The sequence below is a fragment of the Echinococcus granulosus genome (genome assembly GCF_000524195.1).
Source record: "Echinococcus granulosus chromosome Unknown EG_S00005, whole genome shotgun sequence".
Classification (NCBI taxonomy): domain Eukaryota; kingdom Metazoa; phylum Platyhelminthes; class Cestoda; order Cyclophyllidea; family Taeniidae; genus Echinococcus; species Echinococcus granulosus.
The window spans coordinates 2,052,506-2,064,845 of record NW_020170385.1 but is presented as its reverse complement, the minus strand read 5'-3'; the positions used below and the strand labels follow the sequence as shown (position 1 = coordinate 2,064,845).

Genomic DNA, 12,340 nt, shown 5'->3' with positions numbered 1-12,340 from the left:
AAAAGTGGCGCCTCACCAGAACCGAGGGATAAACCACTATCGTATTACACCTTTAGTTGCCATAATAGTAGTTCAGTGGTCATTTCGTGAGTAACAAGAAGGCTTGCTTTCAAAAATAAAGTGGAAAAAAGAATCTTTTTTTCAAGACTAAACTATTCATTAAACACCCCATAAAGGCCTCAGTGTTACTTTGACAACGATTTCTGTTATAAAACTATGTTGTTTTTGCTTACATTAAAGGTGGAATATGTTTTGTTCATTTATTTTATCTGAACCAATGTAATACATTTATTCGGGGGTCAGAGCAAACGGAGTAAAAAGTTGTTGTTCTTATTTGATGGAAAGCAACATACTTGAATTTTTAACTAGGTTCAATGGATGATAATGTTACATATCAGAGAGTAATGGAGATTCTATTATACTAAACTCGAAAATCAATAAGCCATAATCTCTTGAAGGGTTAACTTATGCGCTAATCTGAGAATAATCAGTGCCAGCTATAACTTTGCGCAAATTTAAACATTATATGTAAGAAATAACAGAGCCCAAGTAAGTGTCTGTTTTGTTTAAACTATTCCTCGCTGTAGCCGAAAAGCAAAAAAGACAGTCAGTGAAGCCGACCTGATTAAATTGGTGTGTTTTGGGTTAGAGCTTGTACTTGATCCAATGTGCCAATGAAAGTTTAACCCTTAGTTTAGCGCTTTAATACCTTCATGGCTTATATATATGTCGCCGCTTTTAAGGCCACAAGATTATTAGGGTTTTCCACGCGTGGACCTCGTTGTCTTTGCTAAGGATTTTCTTTGTCTCCCAACATTGGCTTTAGAGAAGGTTTTGATGCTCGCGTGAGATATGAGCGGTAGTCTTATGATTTATTATCAAATTGTCACAGCAAAATGCCTTGCCTGACAATTTGAACGTTTTACTCCTTTTCCATAATCATAGATTATTAATTTTAACCAGTTTTAGGGGTCATAGTACAAGATCATGGCCTTGGTTGGGTATTCGTCGAGTGAAGATGAAGATGGGTGCAAGGATAAGGAGCATTCCGTTTTGCCTTCATTTACCTATGACGTCGAAGGTGATAGAGTGCGCTTCGCTGAATCGGGTAGGAAATCCCATTCCGATGGGCGAGTACGCGGCTTTGCTCATAAGCATGGCAATTGGGCCACTTGCGTGTTCCTTCCGGGTAGGCAAACTTTGAATACGAAGTTCGTTACGGTATTTCTTTACGAAACAAAATACGATAATGACGGCTACTTGCAGACATGAAAATATGGTTTTTTAACATCCAGAGTTTTAATGTAGTAGGAGACCAGACGTTTTGTGGAGCTTGTATGCAAAGCAAATTCTACAATGTAGCCTGACTCCGTCTTATGATTAGTATTGCTTTGTGGGATAATATGACCGAAAAAAAGCAAAAGTATAGTTTTAATTGAGCGATTACCCCAAATAAATGACTCGGTTATTATTGTTCTTGTTCTCTGTTATTTTTTCCTTATAGGCTCTCTTGCTTTTGCTTGATTTTACATGCCTAACCTCGGCGTACTGTAGTTCATCAGCAGTTTGTCTACCGCTTTTCTGATTTGCTATGGTTACTTGAGTGATGTATTGAATGGGTGATATCTTAGTGGAGTAAATGCCCCGTCTTGCCATTGACCAACTAGTCCTGATCCCCACATTTCTCGTTGGGGCAGTGCATTCATAAAACCCGCAGTTATTAATTTTTTAACAGAAAGATGTGGAGCGATATTATTACTGTAGGTCATTTTATGAAAGTGCCTTATTAAAGTTAACTAGAATGAATTTGAAAGACATTTTAGTCCAATTTGGGCTAGTTTAGGAATTTTACGAAATGTGACTTCCTTTCGTATACTTCGGTTATAAGTTACTTGTTGTTCACCTCACATTTTTGAATACTAATAAGAAATTTTCCCACCGTTAAATTTAAGTATAGAAATTTGAGTTCAGTTGATCATATTCGAACTTCTTCAACACAATGCAAGAACGGTGGAATACCAAGCGATTACGTTTTCGTTACTTTTAGCTAGTGCACCACTTGAACTGTTCTTCGGTGTTCTTCTGAATAACATTGACACGACTCTTTCTCGATGCGAACAGCACTTTCATCCCTGTGAGGATTTTCATTTGAGTGTGACGAAAACTTGGCCTATCCTCCATCACTGGATTGTAGGTTTTACTGAAGCGGTTCGTGGAATCGCTGCGACCCACCAAAGGTTTACACCGACTACTCCTTATGTATCATTAGGCCCTGCATTACACTTGGTGAGGCTGTCTTCCTCGTTAACGACGAAAGGACTCGGTAAGGTTGCATTTGGATGTAATACCGAAGTTCCTTTTTGGCTGTTGGTGTAAAGGAGTCTGACTTTCTAAATCGTATTGTGAGCGATCTCGATCCTATAGTTGCTTCATACCAAGGAGAACCGTATTACGAGGTAAACACTTTCATTTATTACAATAATGGCACTTACTATCAGGATCGTATCTTTCACTTCAGTCTTTCCTGGTGTCTCGGCGACGTAGAAAATATCGTCTCTCCTAATTGGAAGAAAACCTGTCTGGTAAGAACTTGACTTCATTCACAGGTTGTGCATTACGAGCGCTAAACCCAGTCTTTTTGAACCCCCTTAATTTTCTTCACTTTTGACTGTGCCTCGTTTTTACAAAAATGAATTCAAGCACTTTGCCACAATTATAAGTTTTTGTGTGACTTGAGAACTACTACTTTGACTTATAGTGTCTATTTTTACCCACCTTCAAAAGCCTGCTCAGGGATTTTAGTCGACACATTTATTGAAAGATGTAATATATCAATTCTTTTGGGCTTTGAAATATTTTCATTTTAAGGTTTACGAGGATTCAAGCATATATCTTAGCACTCCTTGTGTATTATCTTGCAGTTGTAACTTCGACCTTTTGGCTTTGTAAACCGATGGACACAATTGTACCATGTATTACAAAGCTTTAATTCGCATGAGCTTCGAGTTTGCCTAGTTTCTTTGGCTCTTAGATTGACCATCGGGAATATTTGGATATACTCTTGACCAAACTCAGTGCGCATTGAATCCCCCTTGCCATTTACGATGGGGAGTGCGGCGGTTGCTGAATAGATCAAACTTTTTTCTATATCATATGAAAAATCACGCTTTTCTTATTTCAGACATCGATGGACGATTTCATTTCTTCGCAGGCGCCTTTGGAGGGGTTCGAGCTGTCGGGCCTAGCCTTAAAAATAGGAGGTTATAGGTATCAGTTTCCGCTTGTGTAAATCACCCCAAAGGAATCCATCTGAATTTTGCAACTTTTGTATTTTTGGCTTCTAATTTAAATCAAGTGGCAAACTTCTTCAACCGGTGCAAATATTTAAAAGGTTTAAATTAAAACGCAATTGTAAGTGTGAGAAGGTTCTCTATGCGAGGCAAACGTTATTATTTGGCTATAAAATATTACAAAATTTTGCCTAATTGTATAGTAGTTGCAATTTGTGCCTAAAATTCTTTGATAGGTCATCCGAACTTACGACACACCTTGTTGGTGATGTTCCATCAAGGGAATTTGAAATCGATGAAATCTGAATGACACGGGTGTAACTGCTACAGTACGTGAACTCGAATCCGAAATTTTCTTTACCAAATTTGCATAATGAGGCATTATTCAGGTTCTAATGCTTGTTCTACACCTATGAATTATCTGGATTCGTAAGAGTTTGTGAGGGTCCGCCCCATAGTGATATTGGGTCTGCGTGATAACGTCGAATGAAATTTAGCGTGGTCTTTTTTTCGTCTTCGGCTAGAGATGCACATAAATAAACAAATTATGGTTGAGATGAACACTTCGCCTTGAGGGCGGTGGTGTCTAGTATTCGCGTGCAAATGTAGCGTAACTCGAGTCGTGTTTTCAAACCAATTGAAGAATCCACTTAGATACACTTCTAGATTCAAATTCTAATTATTACTGAGTTACTCCTAGTCGGTTTACCTGGTGGTTCGCCTGAGGTTTGGCTTGTGGGATTTCATTCTGACCGCACAAGTTTGGCTAGTACTCTGTCTGATGGATGTGCTGATGAGGGGCGGGCCATAGTTTAAAGGCTAATCGGCGTGAGAGCGCATTTCAGAGTTTCACCAAATGCTCGGGAGGTGGTTGAGTCGGTTGCTCGTAACCGGTAACTTACGGTAGCATGGTACTGCGGTTCCTCTAAGGAGCACGTGCGCTGAATCACATGGAAACAATTTGCTGTCAGTTTTTGTTGACCACGTCGCACTCAACACCTACTCCGGTCATGTTGCATCATGTTTTGTTGTGTGGCTCCATTAATCAGTGCAAGAGTAAATCGTGCTGGTGTGTCGACAGGTGTCAATGACATCTGTACTGAATACAGTTAGAGAAAAAGCAAGTTAGGAACGGGAGTGTCAGGCTTGTCAAATTCATAAGAGGATGCTAAAGTGGCTCGACCTTATAAAGTAGGCATTATTCGGGCAATATAGTCACCCATGCCACTAGATCACTTTTGGTCGTTTTCCACATTTGGGACATAAACGATTAATTACAAAGTCGATAGCAGTTTTGCAGTAATTGAGTCATTTGACCATTAGACGGGAATTCAGTCGAGGTGTTTAATATGGGTACTTCTTGGACTTGCTCGCTCGGTCATACATTCTTCATATTGAGCACGTCATCATAAGCAGCGAGCGAGCCGTCATGGTGGGTGATCCGTCCGAACACTAGCGGTGTTATTGCATCATGATATAAATGTGTAATATACTAAAGCGGTACATGTTCGATGACTGCATTTAAATTAGGACAGGCATTAATGAGTGCCCGTGGACAAGGCTTAAGAATCTTTTCGGATGTAGACTTTTGGCACAGACCTTTCCTCGGGAGGACGAGATCCCCACCACTGAAAAGGCACTCCTATAAGTATTCAAGATTGAATCGGCCGAATCTGCCTGAATTATATTTCTAAAAGTTAATTACGATTAGGATGGCGCCAGCTGCAATCGCTCGTTGCGTGTAAGAATACGAGGTAAAAGGTGAATAATTGGTCATTACAAAGACCATTATTTAATCAATGATATTGTTTACTCACCATACAGTATTTGCATGACGTTTTTTCTGGTTTGCGTGCGATGATTGTGGCCAAACATTGACGTGACACAACAAAGCCTACTTCGTGAAATTTAATGCGTCAGTTTACCAATATTACTTCATGTCGCTCTAAAATCTATTAAATCTTTCGACCATACGATTCGCCCATTATAGCGGAAGGATTTCAAACAAAGTCACTATTGATCTGTGGGTGAAATAAAATAACCTTTAATGCGCCATCATGAGGTCGTTATTTGTTTCGTTCTGCGAAGGTGTGGCATATTCATTCACACAAACATCCTATCATGGAAATGTCATCTAGTGCGTTAATTAGCATCACAACAATTACATATGATAACGATGCGATCCAATTCAAATGATCGCTACTAGCCTCAAAAAATTACATTACTTTCGTGAGGCATTAGGTTTTTTTTGCAACACAATGTATGCGTACTAAGGATGATTGTGTTGCAAACTTTCCAATATGGTCGCACGAATGTCGAGCCCATCTTTTGCCTTAATGAATGAGTCGTTTCTAAAAAATATACAAAATATTGCATCAATACTTTGGGTAATGTAATAAAGGCCAGGTACTAATCAAATCAAACGCAAAATGGAAGCGTGCTCCTTACAATAATCATGTCTGATACAATAGAAATATATCCCGCAACAAGTGATTGGCAGAGGAAAACATGTAGTGTTTGCAATAATCTTATCTGATGAAATAAGTCGGATCAAGTTTCTTGACACGAGACAGAAATTAAGTACGTTTTGGAGAACAGTTAGTGGAAAATCCTGTGGAATTCAAAAGGATACTATTTAGACAGAAAAATTCGAAATCCCTGCCTCATCATCGCAACACGAGTAAAATCTTTCTCTGTCAACAATTTAACACTTATAATCATCAGCAGCAAGTATGGTTACGTTACTGGGGGTTTTGGTCGTGAATTGAGATTGTCAGTAACGCAATGATTGCTGTGGCATGCATGTGACATTTCACTAAGACATCCTAAATTGCAGAAGACCACGCCACCACCGACATTTAATTGTCGGTTCGGTATGCTTCTATGCACTGTGATAAATGCCATAAAGTTCCCTGTTTTGAAAAGGCTTTGAACAATGGTTACAATACTTTAAGTATATTGAAACAGAGTACACATTCCGGCTATTTTGTTTTCAAAAAACTCCTGCTTTTATTAGAATGGGAGGATTCCGACTGAAGAATGGAGTATGTACCACTACGAGTCGACATAATATGTAAAAGCGAACAGGGGTATTTTGTGGCCTCCAAGCGAATACTTCCTTTGCTTCGAAGTAAAAGCGAATCTGATTGCAGAAAAAGTGCTCAAAAGCCATCTGACACAAGATCACCCATATATTCTAATAAATTTTTTAATCCAGGTAGACCATCGTATGCCATCTAGGCCATTCAAGTATGTAAACTACACGATTCTTAAATCGGTTCTTAACGAATTAATTGAATGAGTAAAAAGTACCCAGACTAGGCTACAGCAATGAGTGGAGTGGAATGTGAATGAATTACCTTGCATGCAACCTCGTGTTACTGTCGTTATTACTGTTGTCTGCTTTAGTTAGAAAATCGAAATGCATGCTATGTAGGAGTATCACACCAATGGAAACGCCAATTGTCAAATGCCAAGTCGAGTTAAACGGCGCATTATTGGAGATGCATTATTTGCGATGCAGAAAGAAATCGTAAAAGCGTGCATGTCCAAACATTTCGCCGAGTAAGTGGAGCAGTGGGTTGCGTTCATGTGTCACTAATGCGACCAATTCAATGAACACCTAAGCGGATCATCCCACCGATAGTTTGTTCATTCAGGTCTCATGAAAATGTTAATTTGTTTACAACACCTAACAAAACCGTGATCGGTCACATTTGACAGTCCTATATAAACAGTCGAATGCAATACGTAAATTGAATAAAGAATAGCCTTTTTCAAAATCTCTCGCAGATTCTTCAATGCGTTACTAACGAAGTCGTGGCTAGCATTATGTTTTACATGAAGCCTAACACAATGGGATACTTACTTAATTAGCATAACTACCCGCCCTGATTTGAGAGTCGGAATTCCCAAGTCTTATATGGGGCATATGGTTGTGGTATGGAAATCACGTAGAAAACCCTCTGAAACTACTTCCTTCAAATCGGGCCAATAATACTACTTAGCCTATAGCTCAAAACGATTTGCTCACCAATGATTATGATAAAATACGAACAAGTCAATTAATTATCCGCTTGGACAGTTGCAAATGACCCACGCACGGTTAATGAGTTCGGCTTTGCGTTGGTTTCTTTCCCTGCGAAGTTAACTTGATCTTTGTGGGATGTAAATTTATGCTAATTTCATATTCGATTCCACATTTGTTGCCGATGGGAATTGTAACCGCCTTTCGCGTCTATTTCAAACAATCAGCCACATAGAATTGTAATTTTACAAACACCACTAAATCTCACTTTGTTATTTTGAATAAATGTTTATTGGGTACTCATGCTCTAAAAGGTAGTAAAAGCGTCAGTCGCATGAGGGTACATTGAAATTTGAATAATATAAAGGGCTAAATTATTCCAGTAATACTGGGCACAACGTATGTCCAATGAGTTTTACGAAAGAAGAAAGTGCCCTTAGTATTACTGCAAGGTGGGCTGTTTGTTGGTTACACAAGCGAGCAAGATATATTGTTAATTGCATTTTTGCGCAAATATTTTATATAGGGATTTGTCTTCAGATATCCAAGAAATGAGACAAGCATTTTGTGCCATTTTGAACCTACGTCATTTGAGCAAGTGTTTCCCCTCTGGGAGGGGTAATGGTAGTGAAAATCGTAGCAGAGCTTACTCGTCATAAAGTCATTAAGAAAAATATGGCAAATTCTGCAGGGTCTAAAAATGACCTTTTGCATACTTATTAGTTTGGAAGGTTGAAGGCACCTGTTTGCGTCTCTTTTTGCCACTGTTTCACTCACATTGATAGCCAGCCATTTGGGATTTTTGCTTTTTCTTATCATTCGCACCAAGTCCAGAATGCTTAAGCTTCTTCCTTCTAAACAGGCTGTTCATCTCCATTTCGTGTGGCTGCTCTAAACGTACGCAAACAATTACTTGGCAACAAATAATTCCAGGATAAATTTAAAGCATTTTAATTCAACTTGAGTCTTTAGCTTTGTAAATTCTCTGCCATTGTTGCTTGCACGTTTTGTTACGCTTGCCACCGAGGTAGTGAAACATTGGGCACAATTGCAAAAGCCGAGATCTCATGAGTCTACTCCGACTGGACCAAATTTCTAGGTAAACTTTTAAAGTCCAGCTGTTAAAGAAAGCGAATCCGTTTGATATTCAATACAATGGATTAATTCGCCTTTAAGGGTGCTTTATTGATAGGTTTGCCTAAGTCTCGTTGGATGTCACGCATATTATTCCTGCCTTTGGATACTCAAGTTTGGTGCTTAGCTCTATACCTCTAACGATAAAAATGCAAGACCAACCAATTCCCATCGCAAGCACATGATCTATAAGAAACCGAAAACAGAACTGGAAAGAAGAGAAGTATTGAGTAGTTTTAGCATGACAAGATTACCTTTTGGTTTTCTTTAAAAGGTGCTCATCTATTTCAGAGACAATTATAATAAACAGAAACATAATCACACTCTCTTATCCACGAGGAATGACCAAAAGCCTATGGATCTATTTTAACAGAATAGTGTGCTTGGATTTGCCGAAAATAAAGATTTCACAATGGACCAGAAGTTCAAACTAAAGTAAGCTAGATGTGCAACTGATGGATGAAAAAAGGACACATTCTTTCTACCTCGTGAAAGTGTGTGCATGTATGTATTCACACGTTTCAAGGTGCAGTACAAAAGCCAACTTTACGCTCATACTTATACTAACCAAGAGAAAACAGCGATGAGTCTCTGAAGCAGCGCAGATGGGTTGCAGGTATAGAAGAAGGATTGGGGCGGAAAGTGTAAACAAGCACAATGAAGACTGAAGAAGGCGCGGGTAGGGAAAAGGGGGTGGGGTTGCCCACCCCTGCGATTCATCGACGTCGCCGAAGACATCCGCAGATGCTCAGACCCAACGTCCATCGTGATCCACTCTCGTGATCGATATTCCTTTTTCCATCAATTGTTGCAAGACCTTAAATAAGCGCCACTTCTTTCGCAAGTATTGTAAAGCTTTTAACGATAGCAATTTATTTGCTTCTTGTATTACCGTAAAAAATGAATAAAAGTGTCCGATTTTACTCAGGTAGTTGAGCCTTCAGATCACAATTTTAGTCTTAAATGACATCAATTATGCTGAAAAATCGGAATTCCGATCGTGAAAACGGCACAGGCCCAGTTGGCAAGCGTAAATGCATAAATAATCCCGAAGTCAGTTGGTCCACTTATCGCACTTATGCAACTTAAAACAAGGATAGAGCCTGAATAATAGTCCCAAACTTTAGCAAGTTAAATAAGGCGCAACTGAGCTTGAATAAACTGCTCCATCTGATGTCCCAATTCATGATATTAGTGTATGGTATAGTGTCTCCCAAGATACTGGAGTTATTTTTCTTTTCAGAATTGGTTATTGATCCAGACACGTTTTCATTAAAAAAATGGGGGTCTAATAATAATAGTAATATGGGAGGTTATGACCCTTGCAAAAGAAAGATTAAACCTTGAATTGCATAGTTAATCCATTGGATTTAACACTTTGTCTAGGGCATACATTAGCAAAGCGTATCATTTTAAATTAACGGTTCGCCTGGATTCCTAAGCATAATTAATTACTAATAAACTATTCATTTATTTATTTGAAACAACTTAATTCTCACAAATAAGTGCCTTTGTGAAATCCCGAAACTTTCAATGCATCACTTGCAAAATTTTTAAAAACGTAAAATTTATGCATAACTCCCGTCTTAGGATATTTTGAGTATTTCTGAAAAAAAATCAGCTCAGCCTTTAGTCCTTTTCTGCACAATGCGAAAAGTAATCGTGATGTCACTGCTTCCACAAAAAATAGAAGGAATATTAGGCAAAATGATTCTGGGACAAAAGCGTTGTGTCACCCTATAGTACTTTCATTGCTAAGTGAAAATGACTCTTTTAGAAAAGTGCAATATATCAGGTCTTTGAGCATTCTCAGGAGACGTGCTGATATTACGAAGACGCGGGTGGAATTGGCTTTTTGTTAAAAGTAGTACCTTTCCAGACCCAGTGCAGGGCTTTGTATGAATGGTCAGAAATGTTGGTGATTAAAAAGGGTACGGTCTGAAGGATTCATCCTAGCATTCAAGTCAGTTTTATTTCCGATTAGCCAACCGGTGAGTTGCTCGGATTTGGACACGGTTTGGTAACTAGCTTTACATCTTTTTAGTGGAACTTCTCGGTATTACTAACTCCTTTGGTAGTTCATGGTGCTAGATTCGACACTCACACATCTTATAACTGATTTAAAAGGACCACATTTCATCGACATATTGGCGAAAATTACTTACTACTTTATAATACAACCCTAAAACTGTATCGGACTATTCTCCCAGTCAGATCGGAGTTAGCACTTCTACACTGGCTCTGCAAATTTACTTTTGCCGAAAATAGCGTACTGTGATTCTGCTCTTTTGTCTCTGACTCAACTTTTTTTACCATTAATTTAAAACGAATAACGAATAATGTAGCAGGTCTCCTACTTTTCAGTGCCCTCAGATACCGTCATACGTTCAAAATTGTGAAAATGCTAATCTGAAATGATACCTGGCCCTGACTAAAGGTTGAGGTTTATAACTTTCCACATTCCTCTGATAAATGGGCAGCTGAATCATCTAAACTTTGTTTTTACTACCTGAAAGATTGTACTCCAATTGAAGTACATGAGCAAATATTCAGTACAACGATTTCACTAAAAGATTTATTTATTTCGACAATTGCTTAAGAATAGCTACAATAATAAGGCTGTAATTTAAAAATGTTTGGAAGCGATTTCATCTTATGTCATGCTGCCTTTATGCTGCTGACACTATACACAGGAATTTGTTCCCACAATTTTGATGATACGCATATAACCACGGTACATACATTAATTTTGTTCATCATTTTTATAAAATTAAATAGTTGCAATTGAAAATTAATTTGAAAAATAACTTTGGCATCTCTTCAATGGAAATTGAATAAAAGTAGTGTACATTTACCGATATGTGATGAGGTTTCATCCATTTTGGCTAAGTGCTCTGTTCCCAGCAGATTTCTCCTCTCATCCGAGTAGTCAGATTCGCTACTGCAATCGTCTTCGACCACCACAACGCTTCGATATTTTTTTGGCACAAATGCGTCATCATCCATGAAGGGCACGTCATACCGATTGCCCTCCTCATTAGAGGCGCTAGTGTCGTCCTCGCTGAGCGCCTTCTCCACCTTCGAGGGGGTGACCGAGTCCGGGAAGAGGTGGTCATCGTTAACTGCTGGCTTCGGTTGCAGCCGAAGTCGAGAGCGAAGTGGTGCCTCCAGTGTTGCCGATTTATAACCTACTATATTGACCAAGGCATCCCAAAGCGGTGAACTGCCCGAAACAATATGGCGCTGATCCAAGGTTCCTCCGCGACGAAAAGTAACTTGCTTCTTCTTCGAGTTGGCTGAAGGCGTGTAGTAAATTTCGTGACCAGGAAGGATCTTTTCAACAAAGAGAGCATATCTAGTATCAAAATCGAGTTCCCCATCTGAAGTGTTTGATTCTTTTTCTTCAATTGCATAATTCTTTCTGTTTGTCTGTGGCGCATCATAGCAGTTCGTTTCAGCGCACGGTAGTACTTTATTCTCCTTGTCATCGCCCGAACCAAATGACGACTTTGCATTCAGTGTTGGTAATTTTCCGAATTGCGATTCATCAATCAAATTCATCTGCGTTTCTACACCAATGTATTTAGTTTCCAGTTCATAGTTGGTGGCAGCTGGCTCTGCGGACAATTTAACAAGTTCTCCATTTTTAAATTCCAACCATGGAATTGGGTCAGTCATTTCGGTGGATTGGACCATAGCCAGCTCCAATTCTTCATCACCTTTGTTGATCTTGAATTCACTATTACCGGTTTGGAAAGTTGGGAACTCCACAGGCGCAGTGTAGACTGTAGCTGTTTGAAGTTCAGTTGTGTAATGCACTGCTTTAGCTCGGGCCGGATCTAAGGTCTCGCTTTTAAAGCCATCAATTGAAATTAGGGACACAGTTTCC

General features: G+C 39.1%; 2 protein-coding genes across 2 annotated transcripts in view; one reads left to right on the top strand and one right to left on the bottom strand. All coding sequences in view use genetic code 11, as the record gives it.

The window, feature by feature from the left end:
• EGR_01481 (hypothetical protein) overlaps positions 1–4,746 on the top strand; it is a gene marked incomplete at both ends in the record, with an annotated part of 13,771 nt that extends 9,025 nt beyond the window's left edge. Inside the window, 4 exons of the mRNA XM_024490730.1 lie at positions 979–1,189; positions 2,048–2,286; positions 2,379–2,582; positions 4,690–4,746. Coding sequence (XP_024355054.1) covers positions 979–1,189; positions 2,048–2,286; positions 2,379–2,582; positions 4,690–4,746 — 711 coding nt within the window. The remainder of the gene's footprint in view (positions 1–978; positions 1,190–2,047; positions 2,287–2,378; positions 2,583–4,689) is intronic.
• A 6,310-nt stretch (positions 4,747–11,056) lies between these two features.
• The window catches only part of EGR_01480 (rhoptry associated membrane antigen), a gene marked incomplete at both ends in the record, with an annotated part of 2,318 nt that continues 1,034 nt past the window's right edge, over positions 11,057–12,340 (bottom strand). Inside the window, 2 exons of the mRNA XM_024490729.1 lie at positions 11,057–11,070; positions 11,307–12,301. Of these exons, the coding sequence (XP_024355053.1) occupies positions 11,057–11,070; positions 11,307–12,301 (1,009 nt within the window). The remainder of the gene's footprint in view (positions 11,071–11,306; positions 12,302–12,340) is intronic.